The 26,824-nt window shown below is 45.4% G+C and overlaps 1 protein-coding gene across 2 annotated transcripts; it reads left to right on the forward strand.

Annotated features, from left to right (window-relative positions):
• Positions 1 to 1,882: 1,882 nt before the first annotated feature.
• Positions 1,883 to 25,748, forward strand: ocrl (OCRL inositol polyphosphate-5-phosphatase). Of its 2 annotated transcripts, XM_042074241.1 has the most exons (24): positions 1,883 to 2,642; positions 3,271 to 3,350; positions 5,994 to 6,085; positions 6,331 to 6,369; positions 6,902 to 7,015; positions 8,549 to 8,740; positions 9,070 to 9,358; positions 9,550 to 9,705; positions 10,712 to 10,813; positions 11,246 to 11,360; positions 11,893 to 12,009; positions 12,248 to 12,429; positions 13,832 to 13,943; positions 14,365 to 14,474; positions 15,326 to 15,461; positions 15,707 to 15,817; positions 18,749 to 18,914; positions 19,524 to 19,759; positions 20,958 to 20,981; positions 22,887 to 23,006; positions 23,751 to 23,835; positions 24,505 to 24,632; positions 24,940 to 25,051; positions 25,303 to 25,748. In XM_042074241.1, exons 1-24 carry the CDS (start codon positions 2,598 to 2,600, stop codon positions 25,425 to 25,427), a joined length of 2,988 nt encoding a protein of 995 aa, XP_041930175.1. In that variant the 5' UTR covers positions 1,883 to 2,597; the 3' UTR covers positions 25,428 to 25,748. The 2 variants fall into 2 exon arrangements, with proteins under 2 accessions (XP_041930175.1, XP_041930176.1); XM_042074242.1 differs by lacking the exon at positions 20,958 to 20,981.
• Positions 25,749 to 26,824: the final 1,076 nt, after the last annotated feature.

Consider the following 26,824-nt stretch of genomic DNA (forward strand, 5'->3'; position numbering starts at 1 on the left):
ATTGACATAATGACATTTGACAGAAATAGCGGCCATCTTGAAAAAATGGCCGCCATGTTGAATTTTTGGGTGGCCAGCGTCTTTTTGCCAAAAAGTGACCCTTAGAGAGTATCTGTGCCAAATTTCATGCTTCTATACCAATTTGATAGCCTAGAAATCTAGACGCGCCCTAGCGGCAGCAAATTACATTTGCTGGCAGGGCTAGTCTAGCAACTCTCCGTTGGCTTGTGAGCTCCAGAAATCGAAACTCAATCAGGCCAATGAAATCGTGTATAGAGTCGTTAGGTGGGCTTAACATAATGATTGATGGCAGAGTTGCAACGGTTTGGCTTGAATTCCCTGCTACTTGAAAACAAATAAGATGGATGTTGCTGTTGGCGAACAGTGTGACACGAGTTAAGCTTTTATTAAGTTGGCAAACGTTTGAACTACCCAACTAGCTCCGCTGGTGGGAAACGCATGGGACTCATAGCGCTGCCGCTGTCCTATTGAGTGCAGAGGGAATTTGAAAGACAACTGATTATCCCGCCCCTCGGACTGAGAACTGCGAACGGTGAGTGCCCAGACCCTACATTTTAATGTGGGTCTGGCTCGTCAGGCTACCAATTTGAACGATTCTCTTGAAATATGCCATTAATCTGCTGCACTAAAACAATGTAAAATGATATTAAAAGTGTATACAATGCAATTTATCACTAAACCTTGCTAAGGCACACCATTTCTACACCTAAAGACTTTACAGTGTTGTTGAATTGATCAAACACACAAAAAAAAACATATTTTCATGTGTCAGACGGAGTTGACAAATGACAAGTTACTAAGTCAGTAAATGTCCAAACGGATCCATCTCAACACGACTCAACACGTTACTTCTTACCCCAGGCCTATAGGTGGCACTGTGTCTTTACAGAAATTCACCAAAACTTGCAAAACTTGCGCTTGCGCAGACAGAATAGGCTACGGCGAAATGGCTAGTGCAAGGAAACCAGAATTGTTTGTGTGGACTGATGGTGAACTGTCAACTGTAGTCAACTGTAAAACTAATAAACTTTATTTTACGGTTTGTGAAGGGTGCAGTCCCGTCCTTTATTTGGTTAACGCAGGTAGGCCTACTAATCACCTTTACTTTCTTTGGTTGTAGGATAGTCCGTGATTCACATTAGTTTTGGCCATCACCGCAATTAGACTACTAAACGCAAGGCTTACCCAAGTTCTAGGCTATTCTGTCGCCACATTTATAATATTGCTATAAAACCTTCGTTAGTAACAGTCAATACTTTTGCCTGCATCAAATCGTGCATTCGCATTCAGTGTGCTACCATCGGCTTAACGTGAGTTCTAAGCGTCTTTGTATGCCTATATCTGATTTCACTCGACTGTGAATGCATGTATATATGTTGTAAGACATGTAAAATAAATGAATGACACTGGCACTACGCACAAATTAATGTAGCCTAAACTTACACCGCACTTTCCTAATAACTTAAAAAGTTCTCTCGCGTCACTGACAGTAGCTAGAATGCATAAAAAAACACCGGGAAAAACAGTGTTCAGTCCACCAAGTCATAAGCTATCGGCGCTGCGCAGCATCAGCTGTGATATTTATCTTAACGGAGTGTAATCGTAGGTAATGTCATGTATGAAAACTAGTATTGTTAGGCAATACTATAAGTGCAAGTCCAGGGCAGCTGAGGTGTGGCGATGACATCATCGATATGCAAGCAGGTTGTGCGGTTTCGCTTTCTAAACGAACTCAAACGGGCTACGGTTTCAGATTTCTCCACTCTGGGACCACGTTTCAGAAAAGTGCGGTTTCGGGCAGTGCGTTTACAGGATTCGTTTGGACGCTCGGCCAAGACGAAGTAAAACCTCTGCGTTTAACCTAAAAAGCGTCTCCGTGTGGACAGGCCCTCAGTGAGTTATCTATGGGGCACATGCGCAATGTGTGCGCAGACTTGAGAAGCAGCATTTCGATTAAACATGCGCGAATGCAAGTTGAGACCCGGTGGAATGATCTATGTTCCGTAGCCACTAGCCAGGCTAACTTAGTTGGCTGCAGCTAGCTACCCAACTAGCGACGTGGATATCTTGACATTGAAGAAACGGTGCTAAATATAGTGGGAAGAATGTCCAGATGGTCAGAAAATATAGCCAGTCATTAATGGCAGTTGTCCACCAATTTAGCTAACGTAACGTTAGCTGTCGTCCTGGTCCCACAGGGCTGAATCACTTATGGCAACGTTAGCTAGCTGGTCGGTTATCTAGTTCTAGCTAGCTAGCCAACTATCGATAGCTGGCTGGCAAGACATCTCGGCAAGCTACATTTAGCTAGCCAGCAAAGTTAACGTTAGATGCTACCTCGCAACTGGCTACGTATCTGACAACAGATTAACGTTTTTCTCTGAAAAGCACAATATTTCACCGCATCGTTTCGGGCCAAACCAATTTCAATTCACAACGCTAACGCTGGCTAACCTAACTTGGATGTGAAGAAATCTCTCCGGAAGGCCGCCGGTGTAGGGGTGGGGACTTCAAGGGGTTTACACGAAAAAAACATCTGGAGAAACACTGACCGGAGGAAAGGACATTACAATTTAATGATGGAGTCGTCTTTGGGACTAAGTCAGGATAAATGTGTGGCAGTATCCTTTTGAAAGTTTTATCATCATAGGTAGTTATCACCAGATAGCTATCTTGCTAACACCACCCAGCCATATCTGTGTGTGCGGTGGTTCGTAGGCTAACGTTAACGTTACATGATTTGATGTGCTAGGATGTTTAAATAGCTAGCTAGCAGCTTTTACCCAATTAAAGCAACTTCATTTTTATTCTGATGTGAATGACTGGCTATGGTCCTCAAGGAATTTCTCCAAACCATACTGACGTTATTTGACTGCAGTGTTGTGATGAGAAAGACATCTGCACAGTGAAGTAATTTGGTAACTTAACGTTAGCGTGCAAAGTACACCATCAACGACATCCAGCTGATAGTTCTGTAACTTCGTTGCCTGCTAGGTTGGGTTTTCGGGAAGATCATCTAAGCAATTTGCTTACAGTTGATACTAACCAATCATTTCTGTATCCTAGTGATCGTCACACCGACGAACATTTAGCCCCTGTTATCATTCCAGGTCAATTAGTGTTCAGATGACGTTTTTTTTCTTTCTATACTTTGATGAGAAGCCCCTACTTCGCGATTTTTTGTAATTTGTGGGTACATCTGTATAACCTCATTGTGAGCGCAGTTAATTTCTTGACTGAGATGTCCAGACGGTAAAAGGTGTGGAACATCGGGCTGGACAGAAGGAACCAAGACTTCTCTCTCTCATCGAGCGCTCTGGGGAGTTTGAGTAAGTGAATTTATTTGTATTTTGTATTTTGATTGATAAAGGTATGCGTTGTTAATAGAAATCAACTGTTTTTCAGCATGCTATATTGATCTTTTTGAAAATCTGTAAATAAGGTGGCATATAGTAAATTAAATGTCATTATTAAATAGAAGTACTTTTCACAGTCATGATAATTGTATGATGACGATTATGTGACGTGTCAACAAACGGTCACTACTGCATGGATTATATCTGTCTGGTTGTTGCATAACATGGACTGCAGACATAGTGGTGCAACTTTTTGGCATTGTGTTTGACAATGATTGTCATGCCATAGCATTCCTAGTGTGTGTGACCATTCCTGCTGTGATGTTTTCACCGTTACTCAATAGTATGTGTTTATGCTATTTGAGTGTGTGAGTGTGTGTCAGGCCAGCCAGCATGCCGCCCATTAGGTCTTGCATACCGCCTTCTTGTGCTGACGGCTAACAGGACTCACATGAGAGCAGCAGTCATTTAACTGTGTTAACAATGTACAAACTACGCTGTGCTGTCAGCTGGAAGAGTACCCCCCCCCCCCCCCACACACACACACACACAACAATAACAGCACGTTACATATAGCATAGGGAAGGAATAGGTATAGGAAAGACTAGTGCAAGAGGTTGCAACTTTCACTTTTCTGTCCTCTGAATCATCAGCTCCAGAGAAATTGTATAATGCACCTGATCGAGCTCAATTACTTTCAAGCCAACTCAAACCTCTTGCTGCTATTTATGCTGCTTTGCATGAACGCCCTGATAGGATGGCCTGATGGGATGGAATAGTGTGAGGGAAAATAAAAAAAGAGGAATATAAAGGACAACACACTTGTCCCGAGTATTGCGTAACTGCGGCAGAAGAGCATGACTCCAGTTAGCATATGAGGGTGAAGGCTGACCTGAAGCACTGCCGCTTGACCCAGGATCAAACACAAGCCGAGGGCCAGACGGGCAGCTTTGCTCCTGGGCGTCTGTGGCCTTGAGAGAAACAAGCAGGTTTACAAGATTCAAAATCTGCTGCAACATGTGCCTAATCACTTCTTCTCCAGTCAGAGTTTGAAGTATGGACATGCTGTGCTAAATCTGATGCCAGGGTCCCGCTGTGCTCTCACTGCTTGAGGGTGAAATGTAACTCTGTTAATCCCATAGTTTTACGCTACACTGACTGCACACTTCATCCGTGACTCCATTTCCAGCTCTGACCTTGTCATACTGTTTCAATAGCGTGTCTTCCCCATAGTACTGTGTCACAGTTTTGCTGATGTGATGACATTTCATTTGACCATACATGAGAAAAGCAACAGCTCACACTTTTTGAGAAGTGTCGGGTGTGAATTCTGAGAAATCGCTGTATCTACAGATCACAGGGTCCCTGCTGTCAATACGGACCATTTGAGATATTGGCAGGGTTTTTTAGCACATGGCTAATCAGTACAAACACTTAGGCAGGTTATAGTTCTTTTTCTGAGGATTAGGGCTAAATCAAAGTTTAAGTCCCAGTTTAAAATGATTATCTGGATTGGTAATATTTTCTTCCGGATAAGCTCTAGGGACTGAATTGAGTGTACATTAAAAAAAATGAAAGTAAAGAGGGAGGACCCACCATCAGCTTTATCCACTCAAGTAGTAAACCAAACACTTTGTCTTATCTGTAGAGCTCCTGGTCTTTCTCATTAGTAGTTAAGAGCAGGTGTGTGGGGCGTTTTCTGGATGCCTCGCCTTGCGTTTGAAAACTTGGAAAAGTTCTGGGTTATCAAAATGCCGTGCATGCAAAATCTTAAGGAGACAGAAGGACTAGTCTTGTAGTTAGCCTAGTTTGTTTGAAATCATTCCTGTGATGTAACACTTTATTTATGTTGTTGTTGTTGCAAAGGAGGTGTACGCCCAGAGGGGTATTTCACAAAGGCAGAATTAAAGGCACACTATGCAAGATTTTCACCTTTACGAAGCCAATTTGATGGTAAACAAACTTGTAATAGGCGAACCGTTCACCTAGCTATACAGCATAGATGTAGCGAGTCCGTACCGAGAAAACCAACCATGCAACTTCCAAGACTGTGCCCTGCCAAATCTTGTGAGAATCATGAAACATTACTGTGCCTGTTGTTAATCCTTCACCTCCACAACAAAAGCATGTGCATTGTGTACAGGGGGGATAAGTCGCGAGAAGTTTGCTATTTACAATAGCAGAGTAACATATAAATACATCGCGACTCTATAGGGAGCTCTACACTCGCCAAAAATACCTAAACCTGCATAGTGTACCTTTAAGAAATTCGAGATAAGTGATAAAGCGAGGCTTGACATAGCGTCATCTGGTCATCCTAGCTGAACACGTTTCATTAACCCCAATTCAGGATGAGTAGGAGCGACTATGTCAAGCCAGGTGTAAGTAATTCAGGATACTTGCGCGTTCTCGTTTCTCCTCCAAAGAACCCATGGTTGTAATTAAAAAGAGGCAGAAAATAGCGTCATTGACACAAAGGAAACAACCACTTTTGATATAGATTAACAATGAACTTCAAGTAAAGTTTTCCTTTTTTGAATCCCTTATCTAGGTTTTGTGAAGTACCCCTCAGGACTGATAACTGAATTGAGAGTGATGGCTGTATTATTTTAACAGGTTGGGAGTTTTGGCAAATCCTGATTCAGTTGTGACAAGTCCTCAGCCTGACCTGTATATACCCATCAATAGTCATTTTAACATAGTACGAGGTAAGTTTGTTGTTGTTGTTGTTGTTGTTATTATATTGTTGTTTTCAAATTAATTAACATTGTTTTGTGTACTTTGTACACAAGGAGTCTACTGTCTAGCATTTGTTCTTCCCTCTCTGTCCTTCCGCTATGCTGTATTTAAAAATAAACAAAGCCTATAGTAAAGGCTTCCTGGTTTTTGCCGCTCTTCAAACATGACCTTTGTGCCTTTTTTTCTAACCTTCTCTTTCATTCTCTCCTTTCAGAGGCTGAGGAGGCTCTTCTAATAGATATCCCGCTAAACGGTAAGGATTACACCTCCAAAATTATTTAAACACATAGCTTATTTTTAAAACCCTCTCCAACATTGTGTTTGTGTTTTTAAACCCTCTCCAACATTAGGTCCAAAGCTTTTTGGATGTGTTTTGTTGTAAGACCAAGCGGTAGACTGAGGACTGTTGCAAGGCTATAAGCTGAAACCACTCAGTGGCGGTGCTGTGATGAAAAGCATGCTTTCTCCACCAGATTGGACAATGTCATCAGTGTCACTGTTATACACTGATAACGAGGCTCTTCCAAGTTTGAGATTACCTCAGAAAAAGATAGCTATTATTGATATGAGATGGTTTCTAAATTTCAGATGATCTCTATGGCAGTTAGTCTGCAGGCAATACTCATATGCTTTGGGCTTTGAGAGGTTGCAGAAGTGATTGTTCATATGCCTCCTAAGGCACAATATGCTTTTGTTTGTATGTTAATTATTCTGTGTGTGTGTGTGTGTGTGTGTGTGCGTGTGTGTGTGTGCGTGTATGCATACGTGTGTGTTAACTCCTGTAGCCTCGTTTCGCGTGCGTCTGAGGGGTGAGCGGATCTCTGAGCTGCTGCTGGAGCTACAGGATGACGAGCGCAGTCAGAGCTTCATCTCGCAGGTGAAGAGGGCCAAACAGCACGGTGAGTGCCAGCGCAACATCATCTCTCCTTTGTGTCTGTACGAATGTCCACCTCTCTCTCTCTCTCTCTCTCTCTCTCTCTCTGTCTCTCTGTCTCTCTCAGTTGCCCATTTCATCCATTATTTATTTACATCTTTCATTACTTATTTACCCAGAGAGTTGGTCATTGCCAGCAGATTTCCTGTGCCCACTTAAGGAATTTGTCTGCGACGCCTCTCTGGAGGTCAGGGAAGCATGGATTTGACAGCAAGTTTGTAGCAGAGCATAGCTTTTTCCCCGCTCATTCTTTTAGTGGTTTGTGAGAGGGCACGAAACACTTGTCAAAAATGCAAGTCCAGTTTTGGGGCTGAGCTACACCAGGCACGTAACTGAAGCGTTCCGTTCGCGTTGCGTCTGCTGCAACAATTAGCTTCCACTGTAATCAATGGAAGTAGCTACACCAGACGTGATAGCGGCGCATACGTAAAAAAAAAATAGACTATCTAAAATCTAAAATGGATTTTACGCGTTGTGAGCGGAACGCTTCAGTTACACGCCTGGTGTAGCTTTGCTGTTAGGTTACACACGCCATGTGATAAACCCTGTGTCTTACTAATGACAGCGGGAGTCATAACACTCTTGCTTGTCCTGAGGACTCAAAATTTGCTGATGGGCCCTCATCACAAACCTGTCACACTGGTTCCTGGTTGTTCACCGTACTCACGGGCTGCTTTTAATAGTTGACTAGTGAATGGGCAGGCCAGTGGGAATGAGGTCACTCAGACGCAGCAGACTCTGTCCTCCACTGGCCCGCCCACGCCGCCCGCTCCCTGCCCAGTCATTGTGGCCGGCTTCCCAAGCATTTCCTCCCTAAGGCGGGCTGCCTGCTGTGTGGAAGGGGCCTGGCAGTAGTTAAGCAGTGGAGCAGGGACTGGGTGGGGAACAGGGCTTATTTGCTTATGTAACCACGCATGGTGTAAGATGGTGACTGCTTTTTATCATCTGCATCAGATATAGGGGATGTGCTTGTTGCTTATCTCATTGTGTGTGTGTGTGTGTCTTTGTCTGTGTCTGTCTGTGTGTGTGTGTGTGTGTGTGTGTATAACATATCTGACTCATATCTGACTCAACAAACTGCATTTGTCTCTGTGTGCTGTATTCATGAGTCAGCCTGGTGAATAGAGGACAGATTAATAGGTACTCGGCAGGCAGGCGAGCTCAGACACATTGCCTACATGCAGTCTAGATTATAATGAAAATTGCTTTTGAGTGCTTCCACTATTCCGTAGACAGATTTGCCCTGTTCCGCTACCTGAATGCTAATGTTGTAGGCTAGTACTTCATTTGGGAGTCTTGGCTAGACATGGGATGTAGTTGAGATATTACTTTGGATGCAGAGCCTGTCCTCCCCCACTGTCTGTTTACTTGGCTCCATACTTGGCATCCATTTTGTTTGTCTTCAGCTTTTATTAGCATCATGCCCTCCATATGCAGTTAACCTGTGGAATAAAAAAAAGTACTTCATTGATTTATTACCGACTTTATTTTTCTACAGCGGAGTCCAAAACCGATGTTCCCAAAGCCCAGGAAGCTGTTGTCCCTCCCCCTCGGAAGGCGTCTGTCCCCATCGCCCCGCAGAGAGGCGTCTCCAGATCGGTCAGCGCTGCCCCCCCTGTCGCCAACCTCGCCCGGAACTCCGTGCCTCCGAACCCTAAGAGCAACTCGTTAGGGAAGCAGACCAACTCAGGTGTGGTGGAGACCGTTTGTACCTGACTGCTTATTTTTTCTCGCACGTCACGGCACCGCTGGTTCACTGATGAATGTGCTGCAATCGCCCTCCTATCAGAGCTGTTTCTCCTTAATTGCTTTTGCATGTAGAACAGTCTGGTGCCCATTTGTAACCTTTCGACATTGGAGTTCTGCAGAGGAGCTTAAATTGGACCAAATGCAGCAGTGAAGCCAGACGTGCTGTGCTATGCTATGCTATGGTGATGTATGCGTGGTGCAGTGTGTGCCTGTGTGATTTATGATCTCCATCTCTTCCTCCCTCTCTCTCCGTTTGGCTCCCCCATGCAGACCCAGCTCTCTCGCTGGCCAACGACTTTGGCTTCGAGGACAATTTCAACCACGCGCTGAAGGTGGAGGAGAAGAAGAACCAGCAGAACCGTAGCAGCAGCAGCAGCACCAGCACCACCACCAACGCCGTCGCCGTCGCCGTCGCCCCACCCCCACCCAGGGAACGGCTCCCGGCCCCCCCGCTGCCGCCCCGTAAGGGCTCCTACACCCCCTCGGCGCCGCTGCCCGCCACCCCTCCGCCCCGAGACCGAGGCCCCGCCGTGCAGAACATGACGCCTGTGAGAAGCGAGTGAGTGAAACCTCACCGCTGGAGGATGTGGCTGCTTCTTGTACTTGTGGCTGCGTCTTGTACTTCTGCTGTCAGATGCGTCAGCATATTATTGTCCCCCAGATGCAACTGAAACCACAGTGTAGTAAGATCAAAATTCTCTGTTAAAAGCGTTTTTAAGCGTTTTAAAGCGCTTTGTTGTATGGTGGCAGATTCCGAACGGTGGTGGACAAGAACTCCACGTGGACGGACAGCCCGTCCAGCAACACCATGCGGCAGGCCCTGCTGAGCCAGGGCCAGAGGGAGGGCATCATCCGCCACCGCATGGCCAAGAAGGAGAAGGAGTACGTGGACCTCAAGAACTTCAGGTGAGGAAGGCATGCACACCACACCACACCACACCACACCACACCACACCACACATTTACATTTGCCAGATTTGTATCCATTAAATCCATAATCATTGAGTTATGGTACAGATACAGTCAGATACATCAGTATGTGTTCTCAGTGTGTGACATTAAAACCCAGGACTTTACAGTCAGATACATCAGAATGTGTTCTCAGTGTGGCATTAGAACCATAACTTTAGTATGGTTAGTTCAATACTCTACCAGTTCCTCTTTCAGTTGAGCCATCTCTATATATATCTCTATCTCTGTAATATCTCTAAGCCATTAGTTTCATGGTAACATCTCAGAATGATCTGTTGGTTATATAAATATTAAAGAACAACTCCGGTCTAAGAACATCCTAGGGTCTATTTTTGGATGATAATGGAATATGCATTTACAGACGAAATAGCATATAGCGATAGCCTTTGGGGCAAGCTTGCTATGTCGGTACCCTCAGCACTGACCTTATTGATGGTCTCATTATTATTGATCTGAGATGCATTAGCGGTGTCGTTAGCACTTGGTGCTGCACTACTTTTACTCACTAAATGACCCTTAAACACTAAGTGATGTTATTATGACTTAGGGTTGTGTATTGGCAAGAATCTGGTGATGCAGTATGTGTCATCATGACTATTCAATGTTTTGCAATACTGTTAGAAACTGATTCCGTCAGATAAGTTGGATCTGCTTTTGCATCATCACCGTCGCGGTCACTTCCAACGTCATGCCACTATGTTTTGTGTAATCTGAGCAAAGGAATTGATATTTGCCCAGATCAGAAATCGATACAGTGTTTTTGAGAATCAGTATCACAGAACATGATAGTGCAGTGCGTATTAGTGTTTTGTAATACTCATCATATGAATGTAGCAGGCAGGTAACCCTCACCAACCGTTCACCACAACAATAGAATCGCTGTGTCGTGCATGTCTGTAAGTGGCTGTTCCCGTGACGTTGCTGGTCCTCCTGCCCCCAGGTTCTTCACGGGGACGTGGAATGTGAACGGCCAGTCTCCAGACAGTAGCCTGGAGGCCTGGCTGTGCTGTGACCCCGACCCACCTGATGTCTACGCCCTGGGGTACGTAAACCCGGCACGCAGTAATGAGGGATTAAAACATCCGCTCTATCTCCCAGGGAGCTTTTTAATGATGTCATTAACCTCTGGGTGATGGCCAGGGACCAGGCCAGAACAAGCCGTAATAATGATTTTGAAACAAAATGGGATAATTTAAAAAAAAAAAGATCCATATTTAAACCTTTTTCATATGAATGTGACATTAAAATCCATCTTAATTTCCTGAAGCTGTTTGCTTATTGCTGTTAGCAATTTTATAAAAACGGCAGTGATGACTGTGCACTTAAGCTGATTTCACATTACCGGTACATGACTCTCAGAGTTAATGGTTTCCGAAAGACCAGAGAAGCTAATGTAGGTGGGGAAACGTGCAAGTTAAAGCCAATGTTGATGTGAATCAGAAGCGTAATAATGGTTGTGTGATGGACCCGGCAGATTCCAGGAGCTTGACCTGAGCACGGAGGCCTTCTTCTACCTGGAGTCCTCTAAGGAGCAGCAGTGGGTGGACGTGGTGGAGAGGAGCCTGCACCCCAAGGCCAAGTACAAACGGGTAAGCCACTCCCTCTGAATCAGCAGAACCGCTACTGAGTATCCCAAAGTATTACCTAAAGTACATACCCAAAATAGCATCTGGTTTAAAAAAAAGAGTCCAACATGTGTTTCCAAAAGTTATAGCAGATGACTTGGCTTTTTTTGTGTTGCATTTTCACTCCTTTGGTGTTGCTTTGATGAGGTCTTTGGCCAAATGCTCAGTGCCTCAGTTAACAGTTTAACTTGGAACTGAATCATGCTGCATAGACGAGAGGAATGTTGTGGTCTCTGTCCTGTGTTGATGTTACATTAATCCGGTGATCGTGGTTGAAAAGGCCTAAGGGATGGTGCATCAGTGCGGATATTCCAAGAATGAGGTGGTCTGAGTAGTTTGGCCTTAACATCTTATAACAGTTGTATCAAAAACAATCACTTAGACTTTGGAACAGTTTCAGTTGTGCTTTTTAATATAGTCATTAAGCATGCAAAGTGCATGCCAGGGCACACAAGCTATGCTTCAGCTTCCGCTAATGTTCTCTGTGTTCCCTCAGGTGCGCATGATTCGTCTAGTTGGCATGATGCTGGTGGTGTTTGTCAACAAGGAACACAAGCACCACATCAGAGATGTGGCGGCGGAGACCGTGGGCACGGGCATCATGGGAAAAATGGTATGCGTGAGTCGGCCAAAGAGGAAGCGCAATTCTGTCCCTGTGTATTTTTGCTCCTTTGTTCGCTCCTAAATATACTTGGTCTACCCTCCTAAGAGGGCCTGATCATTCTGTGGCATATTTTTGGCCCCGTGTTGTGATGGAAAATGATTTGACCGTGTTGTTGTGCTGGAAGTGTGTGAACACTGTGTCTGTGTCCGTGTGTCCCCCCCCCCCCCCCCCCCCCTCCTCGGCGCAGGGTAACAAGGGCGGCGTGGCCGTGCGCTTCGTGTTCCACAACACCAGCTTCTGCTTCGTCAACTCCCACCTGGCGGCCCACGTGGACGACTTTGAGCGACGGAACCAGGACTACAAGGACATCTGCGCACGCATGAGCTTCCACCTGCTGGACTACCCTCCCCTCAGCATTGTCAAGCACGAGTAAGCGGCACACAACCCCCCCCCCCCCCCCCCAGCCTACCGTCCATTCCACAAACCACACAGAACGTCACACATAAGATGTTGGTTTTAAGGCACTGGACATTAAGGAATGTCATCAACTATAATGTTAGTGAAATTGCTGTGACAAGTTATACAAAGTTGAAAAACTCGTGCATTAGCTCTTGGAAAGATCGTTATTGGATCATGTCCTCAAACGTACACGTTTCTGCCCCGGGCCAGCATCAGTGTGCTGTACAGAGTGGCAGCAACAAGCGGGTGATGGTTTAGGGCCAAAATGTGTACGCTTGAGGACATGATCCAATAACGATCTTTGCAACAGCTGATGTGTGAGAGGGCTGTTTTCAACTTTGTTTTCACAGTCTTTTTCAAACTTGCACCCTAAGAGGTCTTAAATGTAATTTTGGAGTTGAGCGCGCCTGTTCCTGTGTGACAAGTTGTACACCACAGTGTTAATGACAGCATAGACAGTGTAGGGCTCCAGACATACTTTTTCATGTAAGTTCACCGGCACATGCATTCACCCGTACTGTTTCACAGCAGCACAACGATAGGTCAGGGGACAGGTGTGTCTCTAGGACATTACTAATGTCAGAAGAAAGAAAACACAAAAAGAGAAAGGATTTGGCAGACATCTCTGTTTATAAGATACTGTTACGTGTGGTATATCCATCCACTCTGGATTAAATCCAGTGCTTGCTGATACTCTGACAGAAATGAGGCCACATGTCTCAGCGCTTGCTGCCCATCCCAGCTGTCACTTGCTGTCACAAGCTGGCTCTCCCACAGCACCATGCTAGCTGCTCTCATCCTCCTCCTCCACCTCCTCCTCCTCCTACTCCTCCACCTCCTCTACTCCTCTCTACAGTTCTCTCTTCCTGCTGTCTCTTGCTGCTTCAGCTGCCACAGCAGCACTGGTTGAAGCCTGGAGATGCATGCAAAGCAGTTGGAGGTCCAATCACTGGTCAATTTCTCTGTTCAACTTCTGTGTTCTGCTCTGGAGTCTGTCTATTATCGGTCATATTTTTCACCTCTGATCAGGATTGATGGTGAAAAAAGACGTATGTCTATACCTTGTACCATACATCATCTAACTGTTAACAGTAGGACTTCAACCAATTTTATAGCTACTTCAATTTGGTTTGTGTACTGCGTGTGTCTAGAATAAGATGGCAAGTCGAGGTCAAGGTTAAAAGGTTTAAACGTGTATATTTCTTTAAATATTAACTGGCTTTGAAACCTGGGCAGAGAGGTATGGGAATGGGGAGGAGAAAGGCTTTTTTATTTTTGAGATCTGCAGATATAAGCTTTGCAACTTTTATCTCATTATGAGTGGAAGTCATTGTGTGAGTGACCTCACTTTTCACCTTCACCCTGCCTGTAGTGTTGTGATCTGGCTGGGGGATCTGAACTATCGTCTGTTCTCACTGGACGCAAGCGAGGCGAAGAAGTTCATCGCCAATAACGAGCTGCGCAAACTGCAGGAGTATGACCAGGTAAGGAGGGCACTGGACGCTGTAGAGGCCAATTATAGTGAAAGAGAAAGCGGTATGTGTTTTAGCATCGAGTTAGTTCCACCCCTAGACTCCTACACATGGCTCAGACTCCTACCCTATCAACATCACTGAATCATTTTGTAAAGTCTGCAATTGGCTGTCAGAGGAAGGAAGTCATTTGCATGGGAGTCTATCGTGTACAGTGGTGTAATACTCATAGTGTATAGTAGCATTGTTGACATTTCCTCAATTCGTGCAGGCTGTTTTGTAAACCTAACCCTCTGTTTGTCTCTGTCTGTCAGAGGGATCCCTCACAGTTTCCCCTTTGCACTGTTTAGACAAGATCAGCTATTCTAGACTACTGGATGTTCCCTTGCCGTGACTCTGTGCTTCCTCTTCCTCTTGCTGTTGTTCCCTGTAGCTTAACATCCAGAGGCAGACAAAGAAGGCGTTCACTGACTTCATGGAGGGAGAGATCAACTTCATCCCCACATACAAATATGATCCCAAGACCGATCATTGGGACTCCAGGTGATGACGCTGACTGCTGGCATATGCAGTCTTTACCTATGGGCAGCTAGTTAGTGACCACTGACTTAAGTAGGAACTCCATATGACTTTTGGAACTCAGAATACCCAAAATAGTGCTCTACCCTGTGGTATCCTCTCATAAAATCTCATTGCATTAGAACATAAGTGCTGGAACACACTGCCTGCGTTGCCTGTGCGGATTGGCTCTGTTGCGTGTGGATTTTCATTTCGGATCTGCAAACGCGAGTTCTTTATTTTAGAGAACAGAGGGGGAGCCTTTTTTACACATTTGACAAGCATGTTCGAAGAGGCACTGTGCAAAAATACATGCATGCATTGATAGTCACGCTGGTGTTCTAAAAGGGAAAAGTGGAGACTGTACATGTACATGTGTACAGTAGCAGAAACTGAATGTATGGCTATGGTTAGATGAACAACAGTAGGTTGCAGGTTTCTTTCTCTCTCTCAACAAAATGACATGACTGTTCTCTGATAACAACTGGTCCACTTTCTGCTCTTCACTCAAGCTCATTAATGCTGCTCATTGTGTAGTGATGGCCATTATCAAAGGCAAACTCTGTACAAAGATGATAAGCACAGCCGCATCAGAGCCGCATCGGAGCCGCTCCTAGTGTGAACATACACACGCAACACAATGTGGCCGTTCTGTACACGCAACGGAGGTAGTGTGCCCTGGCCGTAAGGGTCCCGATCAACTCATTGAGTAACTGGGCTGCTGATGATGTACGTGATGTGTCGGAGCTAGTCTTGTTGGCTATGAACCCCTGGACTATGAGACCCTAACCCCCCCCCCCCCCCCTCCTCCTGTGTCCCCTCCTCCCGCTCTGCAGTGGGAAGTGCCGCTGCCCTGCCTGGTGCGACCGGGTGCTGTGGCGCGGCCTCAACGTCAAGCAGCTGCACTACCGGAGCCACATGGAGCTGAAGACCAGCGACCACAAGCCGGTCAGCGCACTCTTCAGCATCGGGGTAAGAGACCAAGGAGAGGACGCGCACGGCTTCGTTTGGAACATTGACCTTTTGCCACTGGTCAGGAAATGGCTGCTTGTTGTTTTTGGATCTTTTGCATTGTGGGCTGGGAAGCTAACCATTTAAGGGTTGCTACTGGCACGAGCTGGAGTGTGGCACTGGCAGGTTTCATGTTGAAGCTGTGGACGTACGTCAGGGCATAAACATTTCCTGTGTGTGTGTGTGCTGCCGTTTCTGTGTCGCAGGTGAAGGTTGTGAACGAGCAGCGCCACAAGAAGGTCTTCGAGGACACGGTGCGCAAGCTGGACCGCATGGAGAACGACTTCCTGCCCTCATTAGTGCTGACTCGCACTGACGTGAGTGGAGGGAAAAATGCTCAATACCCTTATCGATTCTCTGTCCCCACACTTTCCTCCCCTGTGATATCATAGTGGAGCTTGATCAATAAGGTGTCAGGTTTCCATTTTTCCCCATTTGTATCGTGAGTAGAGTCCCAGAGTGGCCTTCCTGTGCTATTTCACTCCATGTGAAAGGCCCTTTCTAAGGCCAGAGGATAGTTGCAGAATACCAGAGGTGTGTTCAAATTCCTTAAACAGAGGCATACGTTCACAGGCAACATGTTCGTCTGAACAGATGAATTTGAATGGTTTTGTGTAAACAGTTCATCTCAGTGGTGACTCTCAGTCCAACTCCCAACATGTTAGTGGAGAACTGCCTCCTCAGACTGTTTGCAAATGTTTGCGGAAAACTGTAGGCAAACAAAAAACTGTTTGCAAACGTTTATGAATGTTCACCTATGTTTGTGAAACGCACCTCAGAAATTGGTCATTATTAGTACATGGAAAGAATGAAGATGTTTTTTCAAGTGCTGCAAGACTTAGCACTGTAGCAAAATACCTATCCTTAACATTTAAAGATGCACTCCAGCCATTGATTAACCCATAAAACCCATCTTAGTTCCTGAAAGATACATATTCATAAGTTTCTTTTGGCTTAGTGTCAGGCATGCAAACTCCTCACCTTTCGGCGAAATTTGCCGTTTTGAATCCAAAATGACTGACTTACGTGGTTTGTGCAGAACCGATGAGAAAATATTTAGGGGGAGGGGGTCAACGTGAGCTGAGTTTACTATTGTGCAGACGCAAACACATCTTGGTGTCTTGGCCAGAGCGCCATTAAAAATTTCAGCAACGAATGTTAGGCTATGTGCATTTACTAAACATCAGTGGAAGCTTGTTGCTGCAGAGGCAACGTGAACAGAACGCTCGCGCAGGTATAGCCTCCTTTTGTGAGCGCAGATAGGCCTAGATGCGTCTGAAATGTCAGCTGGAATGTGAGCATGGCGAGGAGAGGTGCCTAGATATCTCACAGGTGGGCTAGTTGAAACTTTCAACTTCTGTTAGCAAAAGACGTTGAGATTAGTGTAGCAACGTAGCATTGGCGGTTTTGTTTTAATGTTGTTAAAGTTAGCGATATGAGACAGAAATATAGACACAACGAGTTAATTTGATGAATAGAATGCTGTACTTGGTCTATATCGGCAAAAGGTGAAGCAAATACACAGACCTTATCAGTATAGCAAAGGCTAATGTGAATAACCTAAAGAGTTAAATGTCTCCTAAACTGGGCTGTGCAAAACGTATAACTCTTTAATTATTTACATTTAACTCTTTAATTATTCACATTAGCCTTTGCTATACTGATCTTTGCTATACTGATCTTGCTCAGAGACAAAATCAGTGTTGATTGACATGTCTATAAGAAACGTTCAGTGACCTGATCTGAAGTAGCCTGTGCCTATAGGGTATACACCATTTGAAAGCTTGGACACTTGGGAATCCATATATGACAACCTTTTTCATGTACAATCTGTATAGTGCTTTACATTGTCAGATTAATCTTCTAATCTATGTCTCAATTAAATTGTATCAAATTGCCCTCCTCCCCCTCCGGTGTTCCCTACCTTCTAGCTGCAGTGTGTATCCTTATCAATAAGATAGATGCAGCAAATTGGGTATTGAAATAGTCACAGGAATCCATATTTTTATCCATTGTTTTATCCAATATTTGTTGTGCAGATGTATAATCCATCTTATCCACACCCATTGAACCAACAAAGAAAATGCAAAGACATTTCTGTAATTATTCCATAGTGTAGTCATTCCATCAGAACCTCTGACAAACAATCCAAATAGTCCAGAAACCACACAGTAAGGCTTTCATTGTCAGTATGCATTTTGGGTAACCAAAAGTCCTATGGGGAGTTTCCATTGGGCATTTTACAAAACGCAAGAGCATACCTTAGCAAATAATGGTCTAAATGACTCATTTTTCATTATATTTTGATCTACTTTTGCACACGGCTTCACGAGACCTGGTCTAGACACAAAAATGCCCATTCCATAGGAAGTTAAAACATTTCAAATCGATTTGACAAATTAGTCTAGTCTACCCTATTTTATATAATGTTAGTCTGAAGCTTCACCTGGTTTGGTTCAACAAATATTCAAACTTATCATCTTTATTCTAATACTATGCCTACTATGTCTTCATGTCCAATAGGCCTGAAATCTTCAGAAATGTCTGAACTTAAGGCACAGAGAAAAAAGAAAGAAAGAAAACTCATGTAGATTGCTTAGGAGGAGAGGAGGGCCATGCTGAAGCATGCTGCCAAACAGTGCAACGGGCCCCTCACACTTAAGGAGAAATAGGAGAAGAAGACACTTTTTTTATATTCACTTATTTTTATCATACATATGATATTTTTGGCCACAACACATTTTTTAGTGATTTTATAGTTTGTTTTCTTTGTAAATCTCTGGTTTTGGGCCATTTCATACTCCGTGGAAGCTATGCACTATTGTCACTTCGCGTGCCCTTCTCACCTTTTTCACCCCTGACCAGTTTGCATGCCTGTAGTGTGCATCTCTACTCCCTCTGCCTCATCTCTGTGGGAAGCTGATTGCCCCTGACTCCAGACAGATTTGGTTATCTTTTAAATCTAAATGTTGGGATAAGTCCTCAGGAAAACTATTTTCCCAGATTGGGAAAACTCCACCCCGCAAATCAGTCAGGATTGGGTTCCATCTGTTGGCACGCAACAATAACAGCCTGTTCTGTATTGCACTGGCCATCTAAACCAGACATACTAGCCATGATGTTTACTTTTGCTCATGATATGTGTAACACTTTGCCTGAGTGGGTCTTAATAATAATAATCAGTAAAAGTGAGAAATGAAACTGTTCTGAATGTTGACCTTGACCTTTGACGTCCCTGTGTGCTGTAGTTCACCTTTGAGAATGTGAAGTTCCGGCAGCTCCAGCTCCAGTGTTTCCAGATCACCAACGACGGCCAGGTGCCGTGCCACTTCGCCTTCATCCCCAAACTCAACGACACGCAGTACTGCAAGAACTGGCTGAGGGCCGAGCCTTGCGACGGCTACCTGGAACCCAGTGAGTCCTCAGTCTTCCTGCCCACCGAGAAGGGTGGAGATGTTGGTGTTCACCCAGAGAGTAGAAGGATTTAGTTTCAACTGTGTTTTGGTTCAACCATCTCCCTCAGATTATAAGTGTAATTGATGAACCTAGGTACTAATCCATGAATGAAATCAAGTGCCTAATATTGAAGCAAAAACCTGGTCATCTTTTCACATTCAGTAACATTTAGAGATGTTGCATTAAAAGTGGAGATACTAATGTCTCATTTGAGAGTTGCCCTGTTAACATGTTTCCGTAGGTCATTAGTGCAGATTAAGTGTATTGACTCTGATATTAAGTTGCCGTGTGGAGGAATGCTCAGAAGACTTCTAGACTTGGGTGCAGTTGGACTGCACTGTCTCTGCATCCATCGGATGTTGTCCTGCTGTAAAGACTGGCTATTGGCGTGCTGTATATGAAGCACTGGGCTGCATTTTACACCCACCAATGGGAGTCTTGGCATTTTCCTCCATATGATATCGTGTCTTGTGTTTGTGTAGGTATAGATTTGTGTAGGTATACTGTATCTACAGGTATGATCAGCTACATTATATTGATCTGGTCTTTTTCCTTCCGCCTGCCCAGACGAGTCGATGGAGATCCGCCTGGAGGTGTACGTGAGCAAGGACTCGGTGACGCTGCTCAACTCATGCGAGGACCAGATCGAGGACATCCTGGTGCTGCACCTGGACCGCGGCAAGGACTACTTCATCACCATCTCGGGCAGCTACCAGCCCAGCTGCTTCGGCACCTCCCTGGAGACGCTGTGTCGCATGAAGAAGCCCATCCGTGAGATCCCCGTCACCAAGCTCATCGACCTGGTGAGACCAGAGCCCTGGCCTGACCCAGGAGCCAGGAGGATGGATAGGGGAGAGATGAGCATCCTGACATACAACACAGATTTATTTGAAATAAAATATTTATTAAATATATCACATTTAAAATGAAATAAAATCTAACTTTGTGTATAAATATATATGTATATTTTCGAAAAAGATATTAAGTGAACTCATAGCTTTGCGTAGACCTTGTGTCTGCGTAGACATTTGGCAATGTTGTTGCTCTAACCGTAAGAGGTTGTAAAACACTGTTGTCAAACACTCCCAAATCACCTTTCGGTGTTTACACGCAACAATAATTTAAACATGTGCGGTATTGTCTTTCACCGTGTCATTATGCCTTTCTGGTGTGGCCATGCCTTGACAGGGCATCCATCTCAGTTTGCCTACGTGTATTTAAAAAAAAACAAGCAAATAAAGGAATGAGGAAGTAACTTGGCCTCTCCCAAAGGGATTTCCTTGATGGCAGGATCTCTACAGCATGCCTTTATATTAGCTGTCTTCACCTAAGCCTGCACTAAAAACTTCATTTGGTTTTTCCCTCTCTGAGATGGTTCTCTTTTACATTTCTAATTCTCATTCACCTCACGAGTGAACATCTAGGGGTTGAACTGGGGCTTCACTGGGTTGGGGTTTTGCTGCCACTGTTCTTCTTTCACGCTTTTTAACTGGACCTAGAGGCCTAGCTAAGGAATGTCAACTCACAGGGGCCTCATAGGAACATACAAAGAAGAAACACTTGTTTCAGTGCTTTTAGATGGTCTGCTGTTTATAAGGATAAATGGAGCTCCCAGAACAAGGGGACAAATTAAAACCAGAGCAACCCAAATGGAATGCAAAAGGCTCTTTCTCAATGTGTCAGGTTTGGCCTCACTGACAAAGCACACTGCACACAGAGACATTTGGCTTCCCATCGTGAGAATCTGAGTTTTTATGGGATGCCTGCTTCTTTGTATGCTCCTACCTTGGCCCCTATAAATTCTGTCTGATATATTTGTTTCACTGGTGATGCAATGGTACTCTGTCATCTGTCTGCCTCTCTCTCTCTCTCTCTCTCTCTCTCTCTCTCTCTCGCTATCTCTCTTTCTCACCCTGTTTGTTTCTCTCTTCCTCCTTGACCTTGCCTCCTTGCCTTGACCACTCGTTTCCATCCAATCACTGTCTGGGCTGCTTACTACAGGGAGAGGATAGCTTCACGGAGAAGGTAACGACTAGCAACTCTCACGGCCACATCACGGCGCCCTCTGTCCCTGTCTGTGTCTGTTTTATGGCTGCTCAAATGCTCTGTGGATTGAACGGGCCTAAGAAGTGGCCTACAGTTTTATAGCTTGTGGAAAGATTGTCCATAATTTGTGGTTTTGTGTTAACAATGAACAAGTAAGTTGTTCGCTGCAAGTTAGCTGAGAGGAGTATATGTCAGCCGTCAGGTGTGTGTGTGTGTGTGTGTGTGGGACGTGTGCGAGTCTGGTGTTTCTTTTTGGGTCTGATCCACCACCCTTTCTCCCTTCCTTACACTGTATGCCCTTGTGCTGACCCCCCCCGTCTCTCTCTCTCTCTCTCTCTCTCTCTCTCTCTCTCTCTCTCTCTCTCTCTCTCTCTCTCTCTCTCTCTCTCTTTCCTTGTGCATGTTACAGATATATTAACTCCCTTTTTGCATCACTGCTGCACAAACCCACGCACACACATAATCACAGCTAATTACAGTTTCAAGGAGGCCTGCTCAGATGTGTGTGTGTGTGTGTGTGTGTGTGTGTGTTGACTCTGATTTCACCCTCATTATGCTGCAGAGTAATCCTGTCTCCTTGGCTGGGCAGAGCAGGTGACTTGCTCTGTAGAGCAGAGCAAGGATAAATCAGATTAAAGCTGTCACGATAAATCATTTAACAGCAGTGATTTTAAGATCACGTTTCAGACGAGACCTACACTAAGAGGGCTCAGATCTCTCTCTCTCTCTCTCTCTCTCCCTCCCTTTCTATCTGCTTCTCTCTCTTTTTATCTCTTTTTTTTCCACCTCGCCCTCATTTTTTCTCGTAGTGTGTGTGTGTGTGAGTGTGTGTGAGAGACGATGAGAACCAGCCTTGGCTGAATTCTTGGAACAGTTCAGAGAAGTCATCTGCGTTGTCACTGTGTGTCCTCTCCTCCTCTATCCTCTCTGGGACTCTTCCCCGGTAGCCTGAGGCTTACACTGTGCCCAGAGCATCACCCACACACCCCTCTCATTATCAGTGGCCTGTCACTGAAGCAGGACCTGCAGGCTATCACTGTTTCCACACTTTACTTCCCTGCTGTGTGTGTACGTGTGTGTGTGTGTGAGAGAGAGAGTGATCACTCCATGTCTACATGAGTGTTGTGGGTGTGTGTTTTTGTGAGGGAGATTTCGCTCTGTCTGTGTGTGTGTGTGTGTGTGTGTGTGTGTGTGTGTGTGTGTGTGTGTGTGCGTGTGTGTGCACCTGTGTGCTTGTGGTATAGCGATCTCTCCATGTCTGTGAGTGTGTTTAGTTATAGTGTATGTGTGTGTGAGTGTGGGTGCGCGTATACAGGCATGTGTGATTGCGCTTGTGCAAGAGATCTCTTCATGTTTGTGTGAGTGTGTTAAGTTATGGTGTGTGTGTGAGTGTGTTTGGTTATGGTTAGTGTGTGTGTTAGAGAGATCTCTCCATATCCGTGTGACTGTGCCGATGTAACCCCTCTGCCAGGCGGGTTATTTTTGGCCCGGCTTCAGAATTCCCTGGCATCCATTTGCAGAGGCCAAAAGAATGCGAAGCTCTCAGTACAAAATGGCCCTCTACCAAGCCACCCATGCCAACGGCACTTAGGTCACATACAGTAGTCCCTTGTGTGAGAGTTGATTTGACTATCAAAATATTTTTCTCGGATCACCAGCTGGTCTGTCACAGTAATTTTCCAAATCTGTTGCCCCATTCCATGGTGTACCATAAATCCCAAGCGGAGGCACAGTCTAAAGGTTAGATTACAGGCTTATAGGAGAGAACAGGTGAGGCCTGACCGGTAAATGCTTAGCCAGGATGGCCACAGGGTGGATGTTTATGTGTGGGGGTAAAATGTGTTTTTTCTTTCATTCACACATTTGTGGGTGTTTGTGTATCAGGAAAAGTCCAGGATGAACTTCCTACTGGTGGACAGTGCTGGGACCGAGGACAAGCCCCTGAAGATCCCCAAGGAGGTGTGGCTGCTGGTCAACCACCTCTTCACTAAGGCCTGCCACCAGGTCAGTCAGCACACACGCGCACACACACACACACATGCACACACACGCACACACACGCACACACACACACACATACAGCATACCAGAGGAGGGTTAGTGGAGCACAGCTGAGTGCCATGTTTTTTTCCTCTGATATCCGTTCCAGTTCAATATTATATAGATAGCACTGATACTGTCTCAAGGTGATTTAAGGAACCCAGTGGGTCCCAGTGAGTCTTGGAATTTAATGGAATTTGAACAAGTCTATTCCTATTCTATTCCTATTTTTTGGGGGGGCCAAGTCATCACATATCAGTGAATTTTAAATGTGTCAAGGTATATAACAAACACAATATTTTCCATGCAGTATTGTTCTTTATTGGATGATCTCGGTATTTCCTAATTCACATGGTAGTTCTCATTAGCCTACTAATTGCACTCATTTATCCCCTCTTGCTCATCAACAACTTATAGTTATATAAGGGTGTGTTAGGCCTAGAGCTATGCCATCATGATTATAAGTGATGTAAACTTTAAGTTAAAGACAGAAAATGTTTGAACTAGTGAATATACCTCACAAATGGATGTGTATAAGATACCATGGTTGGTTGTTGTCTGCTTAGACAGTGACATTCAGGGAATGTGACATGTGACAACATGTGGGAACTCTGTCAGGATCTCTGCTCCCTCTGTCTGTCTGTGTTCTGTCTGCCTATCTCTGTCTGTCTCTCTAACTGTGTCTGTCTCTATCCATCTCCCCATCAGGAGGACCTGTTCCAGACTCCAGGCCTACAGGAGGAGTTGCAGGGCATCATAGACTGCTTGGACACCAGCATTCCAGACACCATCCGTATCCTCTCTTTAACACCTCCTACATGCCTGTGTGTGTGTGTGTGCGTGTATTTACCTATGTATGACGCCGTGTGTGCGTGCATGCGTGTGTGTATTTATCTATGTGTGACCCTCTTGACCCTCGTACATACTGAAAGGTCAACTAGGGCTTCACTGACACTATGCCACAGTTGTGTCGGTTTGCTGTTGTGACTCTTGAGGCCTTGTTTTGACAGCCTGTCAGGGTGTGTGTGTGTGTGTGTCCTGGCTCTTCCCGTGGCCCTCCTTGGTTCCCGTGGTCCTGCCATTGTTCCTGTGCCTGCTGCCATGTGTGCTCTTCCTCTGGGCTGCTCTCTTGCTTTCACACTTTCATGTCTTTATCTCACATGCCTTTATGGGTTGTTGAGTGTCCCCTTGGTTACGCTCTGGCTCAGTGTGTGTGTGTGTGTGTGTGTGTTTGTTTCAGTCACATGATCTCACAGTTGTATGTGTGCCTGTCTATGCGGACTGTGTGTTGTCTGGTGTGTGTGTGTGTGTGTTTGCTTGTGTTGCTTGCTCTGTATCAGTGTATTAATGTGAATGTATTGTATGTGTTGCCTGTTGGGCCCTATTGCGAGTGTGTGAATGTTTTGAGTGTGTCCATTTTGTGTCCTGCGTTGGTTCCTTGACCGGTGTGCGCGTGCACTAGCTGGTTGTAATCACTCGGTGGCGGAGGCGCTGCTGATCTTTCTGGAAGCTCTGCCGGAGCCCGTGGTGTGTTATGAGCTGTACCAGCGGTGCCTGGACAGCACGCACGACAGCCGCCTGTGCAAACAGGTATCCACTCCGCACATTCCACTTCCTAAACCATGCACACTCATATACATAAGCCGTCTTATCAAAGCAACAAAGTTATTAAAGGTTATCATTTGAAGGTTAATGAGATATTCCTCATCAGTATGATTTGATTAAGAATGTGTTTGGTTGTCATTTGTTGTTGGGTAATTAAGTAATTCCCCCCAGTGTGCTATTAGCATACTGTTTGTTGAATTGAATGTACTTGGGACAGTTTTTGTCGTGTTCCCAAGTGGAGAGGACTCTCTGGCTTTCTGTGAATGCTAAGTAAGTGTCCTCTGATTCATAGCTGATCTCTCAGCTTCCCCGGGCTCACCGCAATGTGTTCCGCTACCTGATGGCCTTCCTCCGAGAACTACTGAAGCACTCCATAGACAATAACCTCACCGCCAACCTCTTAGGTCAGTTGCTTTTACACACACACACACACACACACACAGGCTTGATTCATAGTTCAGGCCTGATCTTTGGAGTTGCCAGCCTAGCGTTTAGCCTCATTCTAACAGTCACTCCTCAGATAAGGATGGATTAGAGCGAATCTTCTCGGAGAACATTTCCAGTAGGGGTATTTAATGTTCAGAAACAGGACACCGTATGGGCCAATCCAAACGTTTTGTTTATTTTTTCTGTTTCCTCCCTCTGTCTTTCCCAGCGTCTCTCTTCGCCAGTCTTCTGATCCGGCCCCCTCCTAACCTGGTGAGCCGGCAGACGTCAGCGGAGCGGCAGAAGGCCAACGACTTCATCCTGGGCTTCCTCATGTCAAGTGAAGATGAGTGAGGGGTCAAAGGTCAAGGGTCAGCAGTGAAGGGTCACGCCCCCCACTCTTGCTCTGCCCTGTGTGGTGTACCAGTTCAAGTGGACTTGAGACCTGGAGCAAAATAGTTGAGGTGTCTGTGTGTGTGTGTGTGTGTGTGTGTGTGTATGTATGTGTGTGTGTAAGCCCCATGGCTGGATGCATCAAGAAGACACTGCTATAGTTGTAGGAGAGATTTTTTTTTTGCACACAGAGATCTCCTTGAGCCCATCATCACAGTGTGTGTGTGTGTGTGTGTGTGTGTGTGTGTGTGTGTGTGTGTGTGTGTGTGTGTGTGTGTGTGTGTGTGTGTGTGTGTGTGTGTGTGTGTGTGTGTGTGTGTGTGTGTGTGTGTGTGTGATTGTGTACGTTCCTCCCCTCAACTGCCTTTTTTTGCACAGTGGCTCTGGAGGAGAGGACTGGGAGAGAGGGCCGCGTGCCTCTAAGGTCTTCCTCGACGCCTCCCCCACGGGCCCTCATCCTGGCCCTCATTTCCCCCCGCCCCTCCTCCTCTGTGTCCAATCCACTACCCCCACGTGTACCTTAAACATGCTGCACAGCGGTGCAGTCCATGCCAAAAACCAAACAAACTAACTAACAAACAAAAACATTCAGCAGAACAGTACTCTTCAACACACTAAGTTTGGCCATTCCGGGCCACCGTCTGCAAGCTAAGCATTACTGTTGTCATGTCTGGCCTTCTCCCTGTTTATGAAGCTCAATGGACCTTGTGTGGGTGTGGCACCCTAGCAGATGGTGAGCAGGAGAATGGTATTCAGGTTTTACTGAAGAGGAACTCACCAGTGGACTGGAGGCTGACTATTATGTTGAGTTCAGCGCCCTCTAGTTCCCGAGGTTCCCCCGGTTCCTGAGCTGGAGTCGTTGGGAACCTCCACTGTGACGACCCATCCCCTCAATGCCGTTCATGCCCTGGACAGAGAGGAGGATGGATCCAGGCAGACTTGAGGGGAAGAAGTGTTTTCTCATGGGATGACTATGACAATCGACTACCTTTCTAGAGGCAGAGGAGACAGACGAAACTGCTAGAGCAGTTATTTGGGAGTTAACAGTAGGTGGGAGTTATCCTAGAAGCATTAATGGGAGGGTGTAGATACATGGTGTAGTGTAAGCGAATGTTATTTATATGCATATATATATATATATACACAATGTTCCTCTTCTCATCTGACTTCTCGATCATGTCATGTTCGAATTTTGTTTTCATGGTTTGAGAAACCCTTCACCGCTCCTAAGCTTCTGGGCAGGTCAGCGGAACCTGGGCTGACTGGCCCAGCTCACTGGCCGGCTGGGTTGGACTCTGGAGCTGTGCAGCTTTGGTCAATGGTCCCATGAGCCCTCAACAGCCCTGACAACAGTCCCC

Source organism: Alosa sapidissima, chromosome 20, assembly GCF_018492685.1.
Source record: "Alosa sapidissima isolate fAloSap1 chromosome 20, fAloSap1.pri, whole genome shotgun sequence".
NCBI classification, from domain to species: Eukaryota; Metazoa; Chordata; class Actinopteri; order Clupeiformes; family Clupeidae; genus Alosa; species Alosa sapidissima.